This window comes from Myotis daubentonii, chromosome 2 (assembly GCF_963259705.1).
Source record: "Myotis daubentonii chromosome 2, mMyoDau2.1, whole genome shotgun sequence".
In the NCBI taxonomy this organism is placed as follows: Eukaryota; Metazoa; Chordata; class Mammalia; order Chiroptera; family Vespertilionidae; genus Myotis; species Myotis daubentonii.
In genome coordinates, this window is record NC_081841.1 from 191,135,219 (window position 1) to 191,152,403 (window position 17,185).

At 52.7% G+C, this 17,185-nt stretch overlaps 1 protein-coding gene across 3 annotated transcripts in view; it reads left to right on the forward strand.

Annotated features, from left to right (window-relative positions):
- The window catches only part of COL4A2 (collagen type IV alpha 2 chain), a 184,728-nt gene extending 172,894 nt beyond the window's left edge, over positions 1-11,834 (forward strand). For all 3 annotated transcript variants that reach the window (XM_059685107.1, XM_059685106.1, XM_059685105.1), the window contains exons 40-48: positions 244-369; positions 3,576-3,692; positions 4,191-4,352; positions 4,479-4,577; positions 5,158-5,304; positions 5,451-5,567; positions 6,922-7,113; positions 8,256-8,542; positions 10,710-11,834. In XM_059685107.1, coding sequence (XP_059541090.1) covers positions 244-369; positions 3,576-3,692; positions 4,191-4,352; positions 4,479-4,577; positions 5,158-5,304; positions 5,451-5,567; positions 6,922-7,113; positions 8,256-8,542; positions 10,710-10,967 — 1,505 coding nt within the window. In that variant the 3' untranslated portion in view covers positions 10,968-11,834. The remainder of the gene's footprint in view (positions 1-243; positions 370-3,575; positions 3,693-4,190; positions 4,353-4,478; positions 4,578-5,157; positions 5,305-5,450; positions 5,568-6,921; positions 7,114-8,255; positions 8,543-10,709) is intronic.
- Positions 11,835-17,185: the final 5,351 nt, after the last annotated feature.

The window sequence follows — 17,185 nt, forward strand, 5'->3', positions numbered from 1 at the left end:
ACCATCACATTGGAAATGAGGCCTTCAACAAATGCATGCTGGGGAGACAGTTCAGTTCAGAGCAATGATGTGCCAGCCTCAGGTTGTGGGACACTGAGGCCACGTAACAAACTGAGATCGATGCCGCTGACTTCCGGTTTTCCATGTGTGAGTCTCACAGAAGGGCATTACTGGTCCTGTACTTGTGAAGGTTAAGGTGGCGTGGTTGAAGATGCTGACGTCCCACTGTTTAACCCTGTACAGGTGCAGACATCCACGGAGACCCGGGTTTCCCAGGCCCTGCTGGGGACAGGGGTGAGCCAGGAGAGGCCAACACCCTGCCGGGTCCTAGCGGAGCCCCGGGACAAAAGGGGGAGCAAGGCATTCCAGGTGAGGCCAGTCACTTCCAACATTACCATCTGCATAACCAGAACCCGATATGCTGTTGGGTGGCCAGACTGGGAGAGATGTGAAGTCATGCTTGTCAGGTCACCCATCTGCCCTCTGAATGGGGTTAGAAAAAAGTCCCTTGAGGATGGAGATGAGACCCAGCCTGGGAGGAAGTGGGAGACCTCAGTTCAACACGGTGCACACAGTCCTGGCCATAGCCCGCGCTCACACAGCATCGCAGTATCGTGACCTGTATCACACGGCATGTATTAATATCCGACTTACACAGCATGCTGTTCAGACTCTGCAGCTGACCAGAGAGAGAGGACACAAGAGCAGGAACTAGCTTGCTTTCATTCCTGTGCGTATATGTCGGCTAAATGCCTGGCTCAATATTGGTTCAAGGTTAATAGTGTGAAACTGTAGGGTAACTCAGTTGGACCTCTGTTGAAGAAGTTACGCGTGCTCAAGGATATCCCGAAATTACCTGGAAGGGTCCTATTACGTGTTCACCTGGGCAGCATCAGTTTCCCAGAACTCTTTGCATGTATTGTGTAGCTCCCTGCACTCTGTCAAGGGGACCTTGAACATATCTCAGGCTCCCAAACAGCCCTGAAGCATAGTGACTCTTTTCTAAAGCTGTTGTCCCCTCACGAAGTCCTCGTCCTGCATGAAAGTCACAGTAGCTCAGTGACAGGTGGCTTCTGAGTGGTCCTGGAGACTGGAGCAGACCCTTCACTCTGCCCACCGGGCCGCTGGGAAGAGGGAATGGTGACTTTCAGGGGTGACATTCACCCATGGCTGGTCAGGACCCGCACTCTTCTCTAAGTATCGGGAAATAATGTCAATCTGCAGGGGTTTCCGAAGCTCCAATTTGCAGCCTCAATTATTTCTGCAGCTGATGTTCGGACTTCGGATCAGGATTTGCCTAAGAGTTTGACAAAATGGCCTTTCAGCGATCTTGCATTAGGCAGGGCTTTTATTTCAATACTGAGGAACATTCATGGGGGCCACAGAGAAAACAGAGTTATTTGACCCTGATTGCAGCAAACTAACTCATGCTCATACTCTGTCCCCAGTAAGAGAGGCCTAGTCACTGTAGTTAGTATGTTTTCAGTTATGTTTTCTTGGGAATCTGGCCAATGTGGAGCTTCTAACCCAAGAGTTTTGCCGTTAGTCACTGCCACTCACCATCTCTTTCAGTTCCTTTGTGACAATAGTTAGAAGCAGCTCAGTTGGTGTCAATTTATATCAAACTCCAGATGGCGGCTAATTAATCCCCTTGATCAAGTAAACATGCTTGCTTATTGCCTGTAACTAGTGCGACCAAGACAACACCTCTCTAAACGCTTCTCCTGGCACGCGCTTTGTACCACCCGGAATTTGCAGAAACAGTATCCTGTCCCCTGTGCTTGGCACCAGACCCTCCCAATGTGAAAGTCTCTTCAAGTTGCTGATGAATCGGGATTAGTCATGAAGCCACGTGGGGAACACAAGAGACCACTGTCTCACAGATCATCACTGTGTGGTCCCAGCTCACTCTTCCCTCTACGTAGAGATGATGGACCTGGATACTGTGACATTCCGATTTTTTGCAGTGTTTTAGTACTAACCTGAGTCCCCAGACCTTAAGGCAAAACAAATACTCATAGGACAATTGGGGGAGAAACTAGTACCTGCCCCTGCTGGCCATTTGTCTTGCCACTGCCTGGGCAGCAGCCATGCCCACCTGGCACAGAAGAGCACCCATAAAATGTTGTGCTGGCGAAAGCACAGGGGGGAATACGATGCCCACAGACAATCCTTAGGTGAGGATTGCCCTCCAAGGTCTGTCCTCGATTGGTACCAAAGGGCTCCAGCCTTTGACCTAAATGCAGTCAATTCTTGCTACTTGCAGGAGTTGTGCTCTATAAAATTGCTGCAAACACTGAATTAAGGAATACTGAACCATTGCTTCTAGTGGGAGTGCAGGGTTTGGTTCCTGCAAGCCCCATTCACATATTCATCCACTGATCAAATCATAACTTTGTTTTATGTATCTTTCTGGTGAAAGGCACCTTATTCAATATAAATTGTTGATGGATTAACATTGACATCATGCCATCAGCCCTATAACTCATGCCTGAAGGAAGCTCATCTAATACGTTTCCTTTTTGTTTGTTTGTTTGTTTTGAATATATATATATTTTTATCCTCACCAGAGGGATATGTTTTTATTGAATTTTTTATTTTTTATTTTTTTAAGAGAGAGGAAGGGAGAGGGGGAAAGAGAGAGACAGACACATGGATGTGAGAGAGAAACATTGATTGCTTGCCCCCCCCCCCCCACACACACACACACACACCCGCACCCGGGATCAAACCCACAACCTTTCACTGCATGGGACGATGCTCCAACCAACTGAGCCACCTGGCCAGGGCCTAACACGTTTTCCACGTGAGGCACCTGAGCTTAGGAACACCAGACAGCACTTTGGCACTGTGCTTGGGGACCAGTGTAAACAATGAAATCACCAACAAGAAGCACAAACATGCAAAAATCGTGGCACTAAATAGACATAAAAGGATCCTTGTTTACACTGAGTTGCATGAGGACCTCAGCAGGGACTGAAATTTCCTGCCTCTCCTGCTTGTCCAGGAGTGCCGCGAGGATTGATTTAGAGTCACCATAAACCTTAGTGCACAGGCCAAATGCAAGTACAGAATCTGTGAGCAATGAGGATGGGCTCTGACCATAGTGGGACCCAAGACACTGAAGTAGCCACAGGGAGAACTGAAAATGTCCAGGTGGTCCAGAGGCCTCCTCTTGCCAATACTGGAAACTTCTGTCCCATCACAAGTGCTGGCGGAGCCAGCAGACCTCACTGCTCAGGTGATGGCGCCAGGGCGGGCCACATGGCGGAGGGTGGGGGTGGGGGGCACGGTGAAGCAGTCTCTGAGCAAGTAGCCTCCTGTGAGAATGAGATCCAAGCAGAGGTGGGTCCAAGGGACCCTCTCAGCAGCAGATGGGGCTGGTGGAAGTGGGGGCCCCAAGGCCACTGCCTCCCTCTACCCACCCCAAGAACTGTGCTCGGCGTTCCCTTCCGCCACCGCCGCTCCTGGGCTGTGCTCCTGGACAGGTGATAGCGGGCGGAGAAACAGCACATGAAGACGTCGATGCCGAAACTAACAGCAACCCCAGCAACCCCTCCTGTTTCCCTCCTCAGGGGAACGAGGCCCAGTTGGGAATCCAGGACAACAAGGGTTTCCAGGGTTCACACCCCCTTCCAACATCTCTGGGTCACCTGGTGATCAAGGGGCCGCGGGGATATTTGGCCTGAAAGGTAAGCAGGGCTCTCACTTCGCACTTTGGGGCCCACACACAAGGCCCAGCTCTGGGCTTCCACTCGTGTGAGGCTCTAGCTCACAGAGAGAAAGGAGAATGGGGGTCGCCGGGGCTGGGGAGGGGGAAGGGGAGTTAGTGTGTAATGGGGACAGAGTTTCCGTTTAGGATGATGAGAAAGTTCTGGGGGAGATGGTGGTGATGATTGTATAACATGAATGTACTTAATGCCATGAAACATGGTTAGAACGATAAATGTGTGCCACTTGTATTTTACCACAATCAAAAGAACAAAGGTGCCCGGTGTTGCAAACTTGCTGAAGACCATCCCCTACATAGATGGCTTTCCATCTGGCCTCCTGGGTGCTCCCCCACCACCACCACCACCACCATCCCCCCACCCCCTCCCCCTCCCCCCCACTGTGAGTCCCGCTCCCCATGGCCATGACGGTGCCTTCCTCCTGCTTAAACCCCCCTTTCTTGTGATTCATGTCGACAGGTTATCCAGGCCCGCCGGGGCCACCGGGGCCTGCTGCTTTTCCCGGAAGCAAAGGCGAGGAGGGGAGCCCTGGGGCTCCAGGAAACCCAGGGACCAAAGGATGGGGTGGGGACCCCGGGCCCCAGGGCCGGCCTGGCGTGTTCGGTGTCCCAGGAGAAAAAGGTAACTGCCCACACGAAGGGGTCCTGTCCTCAGGGAGGCTGGCAGCAGTGGGTAGAGGTGCTGGCGCCCCCGCCCCACCCCCACCCCGCCCAGGCAGGTGTCCTGAATGTCCTCCTTGTCTCGAAGGGCCCAGAGGTGAGCCAGGATTCATGGGCAACATAGGAATCACCGGAAGTGTGGGCGACCGAGGCCCCAAGGGACCCAAAGGAGAACGAGGACTCCCAGGTAAGTGGCCGTCGGCATGTCTGCGCCCTCTCAGATCGGCTGCTGCCCCGAGTGGCCTCCAGAACAATTCCTGCCCCTCGGGGCATGGGGGCTCTAAAGTCAGTCTTTGTCAAGTGCAAAGAGGAAAGCAAGATAGGGTCTGCAGGCACTCACTCGGGTGAATAAGTAATTCTTGGGACCCGGCTGGTGTGGCTTGCTGGTTAGAGTGTTGGGCTAAGCACTGAAGGGTCACAGGTTTGATTCCTGGTCAAGGGCACATACCTGAATTGCAAGTTCGATTCTCTCTCACTCTCTCTCCCCTCTTTCCTTCCTCCCTTTACTCTCTCTAAAAATCAATGGAAAAAATATCCTTGGGTGAGGATTAACAAACAAAACAAAAGGAAGAAAGAAAGAAATTCTTGGAAGGGCAGGCACTGAGCGGCCTTTTAGATGAGTTATTACTGCCCATCTTCGTCTCTAGGAAGTAAGAGTGTTCTAGAAAGCTCCAAGGTTGGTTTCAACAAGTAAACAATGGGATAGAAATCAGAGCAAGAAAGCAAGTGGTCCCCCGTGTCAACTGGCCTTCCTTTTTCCTTTCCAGGCACCCCCGGTCCTATGGGATCCCCAGGGATTTCAGGATTCCCCCCGCAGATGACTATCCAGCCGGGACCAGTGGGTCCGCAGGGAAGAAGAGGCCCCCCGGGGATGCAGGGAGAGATGGGACCCCAGGGTCCCCCAGGAGAACCAGGTAGGAGCCCTGCTGTAGGGCCACCAGGGAAAGGCTCCTTGTCCTATTTGCTTTGTTTTCACTGCTGTTTTCTCACTGAAAAGCATTTGTTAAGCCTCAGTGCCTCTCTTCCCGCGGCCCTCACACCTGTTTCGGTGACTCTGCAGGCTTCCGCGGGGCTCCAGGGAAGGCAGGGCCCCAGGGAAGAGGCGGTGTGTCTGCCAACCCCGGATTCCGAGGAGACCTGGGGCCCATGGGGCACCAGGGGCCGCTGGGCCAGGAAGGTGAGTGATGGACGATGAAAGGGGGCAGCGGGCAGGGGCTCATCCAGGCTCGCTGTGGTCTGACAGATGGACTGTGGTGTGCAAGGAGGGAGTAAAGGAGTGCTGAGAGAGATACGCAGAGAGAAGAGGCTGCACCCCTTCTGCTCTGAAACCCCAGCTCAGCTCCCAGGACCCTCGCGGCAGCCTTGGTCCTGGGTGCACGCCCTAACACCTGCACCCAGCAGAGTATCTGCACCCAGCAGAGCACCTGGGCCCAGCAGAGCACCTGGCACAGAACCTCCAGGACAGGCTGGCTTCTTTCCTTCCTCTGAGGCCTGTGGGGGTGCCTCTGAGAAGGAAGCACCTGACATACCTGAGAGATAATATTTGTAAAGATCTGAAGGCTGAGACAATGAGATGAAAGAAACCAATTACATCAACGGGAGTCTCATATTACTAATTTCTTAAAATTATTTGTACATGTGCAGGATGGGATAGGCCAGAAATAATAGTTAGTCGTGCAAAAAAAAAAAAAAATGTTGAGATGTCATCCACCTGTGCTCGTCACATCATGAAGCTGCATTATCAGCTCCCACATCTCAGGAAGCAGCAATCTGCTACCCTCCGGATGGACTCACCCACGGCCAGATTGTGTAACATGGCGGATGCATATCTGGAGACGCACAGGGACAGATAGGAACCATCCAGGCGAGGAGACCGAGACAGCACAGGGCAGAGGGGATGTCCTAATGAGAAAGGGAAAGTGGCAAGAGTGAAAATGCCCTTGCAGGGGAGAGGTCATGGGAGCACGATCAGGACAGCTAATGTCAAACACTTGAAGGGTTGTCCTGTTCAAGGCAGAGTAGGCATTCTGTCCTCTGACAGGAGAATCCAGCCTCCTGAGTGGGTATTTCTAGCCTCAGGATGGCCCAAGTGTGCACTGAGCTGCCTCTCCCCAAGCATCCAGGAAAGGGAGGCCTGCCGCTGGGGGTGGAGGAGCCCATTGGTTGGGCCTGCGCACTAAGGTTTGTGTGGACTCCACCATTGTAGGGAGGCTGGACTTCGATACATCTGGGGCCCCTTCCAGGTGTTCTAGTTCTTGCTCAGCACTAGTGCAAGGGCAAAGCGCATGAGACCTCCGAGTCTGTGCCCTTGTTCAGTGCCCTCGCTGTCATCATTGCATGCTTACTGAGCACAGAATGTAGGTCAGGTCCTCCCCAGGAGACACTGGTCTACAAGGGCAGAGCCACGGGCACCCGGGCCTCCAGAGAAAGCCAAGCGACAGCTGTAGATGTTACCATGTGCTGTCAGCCACAGGCTGTGGGCTGAGGTCTACATGGCAGCTGAAAGGCGGCTCTTTCCTTTCGGACCCTAGGGGAGCCAGGCCGCCCCGGGACCCCTGGCCTGCCCGGCATGCCCGGCCGCAGCGTCGGCATCGGCTACCTCCTGGTGAAGCACAGCCAGACAGACCAGGAGCCCATGTGCCCAGTGGGCATGAACAAGCTGTGGAGTGGATACAGCCTGCTGTACTTTGAAGGCCAGGAGAAAGCCCACAACCAGGACCTGGGTAGGTACCACCCGCCAGTCCCCAAGGCCAGCCAGCTGCAGGTGGTCAAAACTGAATGGTCACAGTGAGGCTCATGAAACCTCTACAGATGAGCTTCTCCTGGGGTTCCAGAAAGGGTTAAAATGGCCCTTGGTGCCCTCAGGTGAGGACCACGGAGACCTGCCTTTAACTCCAAGGAGCCTCCCACGGGCTCCTATGAGTCCCAGCCTTGTACTGGCTCCTCTCTGCCCAGAAGCCACCAGCTGCTTCACCTCCTTACTTTTTGCCCCAAGTTCTGTAAACAGTCGGGCTGGGCTCATGAGGGCCTGGGGGTCACATAGAACCCCCAGGAAAATGGATGTGGGAGGGTGTGCTCGGATTTATTCAAGTAAACCTGGTTGCCAGAAGGAATTAAAATGGCTTGAAAGCACATGGACATTAAACGCTGGGGCCCAGGGGGAGGGTGTCTCCGTCTGTGGCATCTGTGGTGGGGACCATAGGTGGGAAAACCTGTCCTGCTGAACCCCGACGGTGCATGCACATTCCTGTGCATGTGATCTCCTTCCGGAATAAGTTTATTTAGGTGGGGCAAAGGGAAAGGGCCTGAAAGGGAGATGGGGACCAGGGCCAAGGAGGCAGCCTGGGCACCCGGCAGCTGCTGAAGGTGGAGCACACGCGTGGCCCTGAGCGTGTGCGCAGCCGATGGGAAAGGGAACCTGCTGGACTAAGTAGTTCCCTCTGGCCTGAGGAGAGTTGATTTTTTACCAGAAACAATAGTTATTTGCAGATGGAAGTGGCCAGCGTCCTTCAGGGAGGGTGCCGTGGGGTGTGATGAGCTGGGCCCTCATCTCGGATGCCACTGGGGGTTTCTCCGGGCTGGTGCTTTAAGACCCCCAAACATGGGCCTCACCTGGGGTGCTATTTGTAAAGATGCCACTCCCCGCTGACCCCGCTTAGTGCAGAGGTGTGTGAGAGAACATCTAGCAGCGCAGGACTAACATGCCAGTGTAACCTGTTCCCCCAAAATGGGAATTGGCTCGGTCCCCCAGTGCACAGCTGAGCCCCTCCAAATGGCCCCTGGGGCAGGTCCCTGATGTGGGGGAGCCCGGGCGCGCCTGGGGGAGCATCGTCCAGCTGCACTCAGCTGGGACCTCCTTTTGCAGGGCTGGCGGGCTCCTGCCTGGCTCGGTTCAGCACCATGCCCTTCCTGTACTGCAACCCTGGGGACGTCTGCTACTACGCCAGCCGCAATGACAAGTCCTACTGGCTGTCCACCACCGCCCCGCTGCCGATGATGCCCGTGGCCGAGGATGAAATCAAGCCCTACATCAGCCGCTGCTCGGTGTGCGAGGCCCCGGCCGTCGCCATCGCCGTCCACAGTCAGGACGTCTCCATCCCCCACTGCCCGGCCGGGTGGCGGAGCCTGTGGATCGGATACTCCTTCCTCATGGTATGTGGTGCTTGCCGGCGCTCTCTCAGAACATGGAACCAGGTAGCAATCGAGTTCCTCTCCCAACCGCACCCTGGCTGGGGAGGCAGCAAGAACAGCTGCCCAAAATACTCAGGCAGTTGTTCACGGCACAGGGGCACCTGGCCCGGGGGAGGAGGGAGAGCCGGATACAGCCTGCACATTCACCTGCGCTTTGTTGCCTGAGCCACGGGCCAGGCCTGGGCTACCCCCACCCAGAGGGGACCCATTCATTTGCCACCAAGCCTTTGTCATTAGGACACATTTCGCTCGTTATCCATCTTCCTAAGCAGAACACAAAAGGTAAAGCTCTTCTGGCTTATCCTACAGCTGAACATAGGGGAGAATTTTATCCAGAATCCTAAGTGTCTCATGTAGAATCTATCTAGAACCTAAAGTGCCCTCAAGAGACATTCATTAACAAGTCAGTTTAAAGCAGATACGTGTATGCTGACGAGGAGAAGCCTGGAATCCCACTGTCAGATCACCTTTGGGTATAAATAGAGAACTCGGGTTTGGCCAGCTTATGTTTTTAGTTTTAAGGGAAGTGACTGCACCAGGGAGTGTCCCTTACAATTTCCCTACCTACCCCACCATTGTAGGGGGAAAGGAAAGTCCAGCGGGGGCAGTGGGCCTTCTGCTTAATTTATATTGATTGTGAATGTCATAACCCCATCATCACTCCAGCCATGGTGACGTGTTAAATATTTCATAAATAACATTAATAACATAATATATAACTGGATGCACAGAAACTCAGAACCCTTACTCAGCCTGGCTGGTCCCAGCTCTGAGGCTTCCAGCCTGGGGCTTCCCCCAGAGCCCATCTTGGCTGCCCCCGGGCTCTCCCCTGGGGACCCCTTTCCAGGGCCTGGCAGCTCCCGGGCATGGCCTCAGCTCTCTCAGACCAAAGTGGGGCCTGAGACGCCTCGTGAAGATATGCCGGCTTCTCCCGGCCTGTTTACAATAAACAAGAGCGTGGTAGCTCTGGCTGGAAAGGCGTCTGCATTTTGTGAGCAGAAAACTTTTCAAAGGTTTTTGTGTTTTGCTGGTGCCTGCCCAAATACAGGCACCTCTTTTATTCCCTGCAAACTGAGGCTGAGATATTCCTGTTCTAACTGAAAAGGTTCTGACAACCCACTCACCATTCAAAGCTTACCCTGCCAAGCCAAAGGGCAGTCTGTCATAGATCAGCTTTGCGATCCAGGGGCCCAGCATGCACCTTCATAGGAGCTAGAAATGTTTGTGAAGCAAAAGGGAAGCAGAATTTGAAAGTGGCAAAGAAAATACCCTCTGACACTTGGCCTCGTCTCCTAGCCGGCAGCTGCTGGGTCACCTCCAGGGACTAATTGCTTAACCAACAACCCTCTGATTAGAAAAAAAATTTAATTACACCAGTAGTACCTGTTTGTTGTTGAAAAATCAGCAAGTAGAGATCTTCTAAGAAGAAAACGAATGAGAAACACTCATATAGACTCCCTCCCTCCTCATAAAGGGTAACAGAGGAGGGACGGGGAGGGGTCGCTTTGGGGAAAGATGCTTATTTTTAACTTAACCTCAGAAGCTGATCCACATCTTGATTTTATTTTTTCTTTAAAACAAAAGTCAACATTTTGGTATCCCTTCTCTCAGGCAAATGCTTCATTCTTTGAGTGGGTGATCGGGGAGATGATATTTTTGCCCCCAAATGTAGTCAACTATATCTACTGCTTTTGCCATATATATATTATTAGAGCGGAAGGGAGAGGGAGGGAGGGATAGAAACGTCAAGGATGAGAAAGAATTCTTAGTCAGCTGCCTCCTGCACGCTCCCTACTGGAGATTGAGCCTGCACCCAGGCATGTGCCCTGACCAGGAGCCACACCAGACGGTCACTGCTTTTGCTTTTATTCTCATTGTCACTTAATAACACATTGGGACTGTCCATTTATGTGCACAAACCCTACCCTGCTACCCAGCTCTGCTTCCTACATGTCTACCCCGATTTACTTAGCCAAGCCCGTAGCAGGGAAGGGCGTGTTGCAGGTAGTCTGTTGACACAGACAGATGCTCACGGTGGTTGTTCAGTTAGGGAAGTGCATCACTTACAGTCTGCCCCGGTCTGTCCCAGGTGAGTGTGCTCACAGCCCCCCTCTCCCCTTCCCCGCAGCACACAGCCGCAGGCGATGAAGGCGGTGGCCAGTCCCTGGTGTCGCCAGGCAGCTGTCTGGAGGACTTCCGTGCCACGCCTTTCATCGAGTGCAACGGAGGCCGTGGGACCTGCCACTACTTCGCCAACAAGTACAGCTTCTGGCTCACCACCATCCCCGAGCAGAGCTTCCAAGGCTCGCCCTCCGCCGACACGCTCAAGGCGGGGCTCATCCGGACGCACATCAGCCGCTGCCAGGTGTGCATGAAGAACCTGTGATGGACGCGCCGGGCTCGCAGGCGCCGCCCCACCCGAACGCACTTCTCTGCAGGTTGACATTCAGCTGGGGCCACGTTGGTGCTTATTCTTAATTTATTACCTCAGGTGCTGACCCAAAAGTTGATTTCAGTTTTTTTCTGTAAAAACAAACAAACAAAGGTCACCAAAGGAATCCAGCACCAGTACTTCTATCAAATAGCCACTTGTCATCCATTCATAGGTGCTAGCCACGGTCTCCACTCTGCAGAGTGAAGCCCTCCTCCGACACTGCGACCCTCCGAAATGGAAAACTATTAACAGCCCAGCACTCCCTGTCAGCCGCACTAGACTATTATGCGCTAGGTGTAACTAACTTCTTAACATGTACCTCTGTAGTCACCGCACTTTCAAACTCCACAGACAGCCCACTCATTTAACTCATTTAATGGGGTGGTATAGACAAATGAAGCCATTCAGTCCAAGGGCTCCTGAATTCATTGCCACTGTGCCCACATGAGGGTCTCCTGGGGACAGACCCGACCCTGCCCACTAAGCCAACGCAATGACAATGACAGCATGATCTTCTCCCAAATCTGTTGGTGTGAATTATCCTAACCCCCTCGAGGCCAAGAAGACACTGATAGTCACACACCAGCTGTCATTCTTTCCACCACAGCCTTACAGGTCACTGGGTTTGGCAAAACTCACATAGAAACAAAGACCTTCTAACTGTCTGTTGTCAGCCAGGCTATCTGACGGCAAACTCTGAACAGTCAGAAGTGATGTTTCTACTGCCCCCTGGCCGCCCTGGAGATTGACCCTCCATTTTTCTGTACAGTGTCCTCTATCATGAACGTAAAATAAAAGTTGGTTTTGAACATTTTTATACCCCCAGTTGTTGACTGCCTTAATTCTCTCAAGTCTAGCTGTAGAGCCCAGAATTTGCTGTTACCTGGAGACACCACTGCATCTGTTGCAGGTGGTCTGTGTTGCAGGTGGTCTGTGCTGACTTAGGTGCTGAGCCACACAGGGCCCCGGAGCTATGTCCTTGTGTTTTGTTAGACTTGAACCCAAGTCTGTGGTATTGTCATTCCGTTCTCAGGGACCGGTCTTTGTGTTTATAATGCTTCATGTTTGCAGAAAGCACCCTAACCATCACAGGAGGAATTAGGGATTTCCAAAGCCATTCCCTTCATTTCAATATGACATCCCAAGTCAAATCTCAGTATTTCCAAGAAATAGTCTCCAAGACCCATTTCTGCCTTTGGGTGTCTTCCTGGGACCCAGCTGACCCTTGGGAACCCTACTCACAGCATTTAATTTTACCCTTTAAAAGTCAGTCTCATAGTAAACTTTTTCGGAGAATAATTTCCACCTAACGAAGTAAGTATTCCACCTGATGACGTTATTTGAAAGAGGTCAGCAGCCCTTTGGCTTGCATTTCCCCAGAAGCTGACCGAGACAAGGACTCTGCAGGGGAGGGGTACTCGGGGACATGGTTCTAGAGCAGCCGTGGGCAAACTACGGCCCGCGGGCCGGATCCGGCCCGTTTGAAATGAATAAAACTAAAAAAAAAAGACCGTACCCTTTTATGTAATGATGTTCACTTTGAATTTATATTAGTTCACACAAACACTCCATCCATGCTTTTGTTCCGGCCCTCCGGTCCAGTTTAAGAACCCATTGTGGCCCTCGAGTCAAAAAGTTTGCCCGCCCCTGCTCTAGGGAATGGAGTGGGCCCTGGGCAGAGTGAACCCAGGAAGGAGGGCACCTTACGAAGGGGGCTACTGCCCTTAGCAATTTAGGGTTTTATCCTGCTAGGGACCTGCTAAGGAAGGCCACAGAGGAAGCCTCAGATTGTCCCGCCCAGGCATAGGAGAGGGACATTTGCAATCTCCAGTTCTTGCCCCCAGTGGTCAGGGTTGCCTAAGACTGTCAGCACTTACATGCCTGAGTGGGCTCCGGCAGCATCCCACACGGAGGTAGTAAAGCTGATGCGAGGTAGCTAGCTACACCTGTACACAGCTGGTTTCCATAGCAACGGCAGCTGGTTTCCATAGCAACAGCTGTAGTAGCGAGATGGGTTAAGAGGCTGAGGCCAGGACTGGAAAGATGCCCAGCACAGCGCCTCTCCACAAAGCTTCTGGAGGCAGTTGTTTATTCAGACTCCAATCCCCACAATCAAAGGAGCAGACACCAAGTTTGTCACTGTCCTGACACGCTTGGTTTACATTTGATGCCTCTGTGGTTCACACTTCAGAGTTAGGTGCTGAGCCACAAAGGGCAGGCACCAGCATCCTCCCTAGCGAGACATACGCCCAGTAGCTCCTGACACCCTCCCCACCTTCAGGCTGACTCTTAGGGGAACTTGCAGAATGCAGGGCAGACTCACAGAGTCCTGCCTCCCGTCCACGGCCAAGTTCAAGAACAAAGGGCAGCTGGGGTGGAAGTAGGCTCGGAAGCTGTGGGTCATGCAATGGCATAAACTGTAAAACTGCAGCCATTTCCAAAGAGGCCATTTCATCGTATGGAGTCAGGGTCCAGCTTCTCTGCCACACAGGGGAGCGAAGGGGTGAATGAGGCCACCAGAGGGCGAGGCCAAGGAGCATGCTGGGAATTGCCCCTGGAGACACACACACTGTGCGTCCTGGAGGTGACAGTGGCCCTCCCCAGGCCGACCAGTCCTGAACGGGGGCATAGGGGTGCAGGACCTGCCTTGTTCACCTCACGGAGAAGCCAGCAGCCCTGGGCCTATCAGACTAGCCCTAGGGGATGGCTTCCAGGCCTGCATGACTTTCTCCAATGGAAGCAATTGGATGAAGGGATGCAATGCAGGATGGCTCCTCTTGTCTTGGGCAGTGAGTATCTGCCGATTAGAGACCTGAACCCCCAAGAACAACCTTGGCAAAACACAAGCACAGCAGCCAATGGGATGGAGCATTTGAAGCCCAGAGTCAGGTTCCCAGCTGCCCTAACCTGGAAGGATGTGGACTTAGGTGAGACCTGGGTATGCATCCTTTCCAGCCACTGGGGGGCTCTGGCCTTAGACACACCTTTCCTTGCTCTGGGCTTCAGGCCTCACACCTTCAAACCCCATGCCTTCCAGACCCTCCTCCTGGGGGAGGTGCCTGTGAGTTCAAGGCCAATCCAAGAGAAGGATGGGCAGGGAACAACACCAATGCTTGCAGACTAGGTGGTCACCTGCTCAGAAGTTACTACAAAGGGGCATCCTCAGCCCAGAAGCTTTCAGAACAGACACACTGCAGGCCCCACAGCTCCACCCGCTTCCGACAGTACAGGTCCAAGGGGTCCAGCTTTGAGACGTGGGGAGGATCAGAGACCACTTCAGGCCACAGAGAGAAAGTGCTCATGGACGGGCAGGTAGGAGGGCCAGGGAGGCATGAGGGCCACTGGGCCAAATTACATTTAAAAAGTGCCACCCGCAACTCCCCCAGCCACAGATTTGCCTCCAAAACATTCCAAACACCTGGAGGGGTTCTCAGACACAGGCCGCTGGGTTCCAAGGCCTTGCCTTCCTCAAAGTAATGACAGCTGGCCCTTGAATGATACAGGCTTGAACTGCGCAGGTCCACTTACACACAGGTTCTTTTCAATTAATTGTACAGTTCTGTAAACGTATTTTCTCTTCCTTATGACTTTCTTAATAACACTTTCTTTCCTCTACTTTATTGTAAGGGTAGAGTATATAATACATTTAACATAAAAAATGTGTGTTCATTGGCTCCTTATGCTATTGGTACGACTTCCGGTCAACAGTCCATTAGTGGTTAAGTTAGAGGGAGTCAAAGGTTATATGCAGGTTTTTGACTGTGTGGGGCTCAGCACACCAGGCCCGCTCTGTTTAAAGGTCAAACTGTGGTTGGCATCCCACACTCGGCACTCTACAGAATCAGGGTCACCGGAGCATGGAAGAGGCAGAAGTCACTTTCACTTCCCCTTCTCTCTGGAGGACAAACACCATCTCTCTGGTCCATGTCACTGGCTTCGAGCACTGGGCTTACCTCTGTTATAGGGAAACTGTATGCTGGAGGTGCGTGGCTGCCAGACATTTGTGTGAGAGGATTTTTCTGGCACAGAAGGCAGCTCTGTTCAAACCGGGATGTCAGATTCAGAAAGGACAAAGATGCACGTTTTGTTTTTTTTTAATCCTCACCTGAGGATATTTTTTCCATTGATTTCCAGAGAGCATGGAAGGGAGGGAGAGGGGGGGAGAGAGGCAGAGAGAGAGAGAGAGAGAGAGAGAGAGAGAGAGAGAGAGAGAGAGAGATAGAGATAGAGATAGAGATAGAGATAGAGATAGAGATAGAGATCAACTCAAGAGACACATCATCTGGTTGGCTCTTGCATGCTGGGGAACCTGAATGAGGTACGTGCCCTTGACCAGGAATCAAACCCGTGACCCTTCAGTCCGAAGGCCGGCCTCTAACCACTGAGCCCATCCAGCCAGGGTGACAAAGCTGTGCTTTTGAGAACCAGTGTAGCAACCTGGGAAAAGGGGAAACCATGATTTACAGCATCCAGATTACAACATACCCAACCCAAAACTTCCCTGACGCTCCACCAAGCAAAAAGCCTCAAGGGCACCAGGAGACATCCAACCAGGGGATACTGTTGAGAAGGTTTTTATCTGTCTGAGGACACGTCAGCACCCTACGTGAAAAGCTGCAGCACAGCAGACTAACCTGTGGCCTCCCAGCCCCAGGGCAGCTGTGTTTGTACAAAGGGGTGGGAGGAATGTTTGAGGACACCAGCAAACCCACGTCCAGCAATCCCCTCCCTCTCCACCCGCTGACCCACGAGGCTGACCAGCCTGAAGCTTCCTCAGAACTGGTTCCCTGATAGGGAATTAGACCTACATGAGGTCATGACCAGAACCCTGTGAGCAGACTTGGATCTGAGGACCAAACCCCCTAATGAGAGAGAGCCCAGGCTGTGCCCTTGGAACAGAGCCCAGAGTGAAGCCTCTTTTTAGGACAAGAACAACAGGTGAAACGCTTAAGTGTCGTAAATGGGGAATGTTGCATCCCCGGGCAATCTCCTGTTCCCGGACACTAGCTGGGGGTGCTCAGAGCAGATGGGCAAGGGAATCAGATGGGCAAGGGCCTTGAGAATACATGCAGCCAGCCCTGCCTTCAAGCATGAAATAATTTCATAGGATGCTTTTTTCCCTCCACAGCATCCAAAGACAAGCTCCTGGGTCTCCCTGGGTAGTACGTTTCCCAGCTGTGTCACCAAAAAGATGCACTTGACAGAAAATTAATACAACTTCTGCCCATGCAATGGCATATTAAACCAAATCAATGAAAAGTAATCAGCCAAATGGATCCATTCTCAACAGGCTACCGTTGTGAAATTGAAATTTGAGGCCTTGAGATCATGAGCAGTAGTGACCAGACACCTTAACTGAGGAGCCCCAGTCACACGCTGAGGCTGTGCCCGCCTTCCATCCTCCGGGCAGGCACACTCACCTGGACAGGTGTGCACAGGACAGAGGAGGCGGCCGGGAGGAGCCCAGAGGCAGAGATCCTGGGCACTCAGAAATTTCCCAAACACCTCCCTCCCCACCCCCGGCCCCACCAAAGAAACCCACTCACAAAAGATTGTGTTCTCACTAGCTTTCTGCCTCATTTTCCTTTTTTTTTTTTAATATACATTTTTATTGATTTCAGAGAGGGAGGGAAAGAGAGAGATAGGAACATCATGATGAGAGAGAATCATTGATCAGCTGCCTCCTGCACTCCCCGTACTGGGGATTGAGCCTGCAACCCAGGCTTGTGCCCTGACTGGGAATCGAACTGTGACCTCCTGGTTCATAGGTCGATGCTCAATCACTGAGCCACGTCGGCCAGGCTCACCTTGCTTTCTGTTATGGGCTGATGCTTGTGTTCCCCCAGAATCCATATGCTGAAGCCCTAGCCCCCAGTGTGATGGTGTTTGGAGGTGGGGCCTTTGGGAGGCCATGAGGGTAGGGCCCTATGATAGCAGTAGTGCCCTTATAAGAAAGAGAGACCAGAGCTCGCTCGCTCTCCGCCAGTGAGGACACGTCGAGGAGGCCACGTCTGGAAGAGAGTCTTCCCCTGGAACAGAACGGGCTGGCACCTTGATGCTGTGAGAAATAAACGTCTGCTGTTTGGTCCACCCCGTCTGTATCTTGTTACAACAGCCTGAGCTGGCTGAGGCATCTCTTTCCCAACCAGAGGTCCCCACATCTGGCCTAC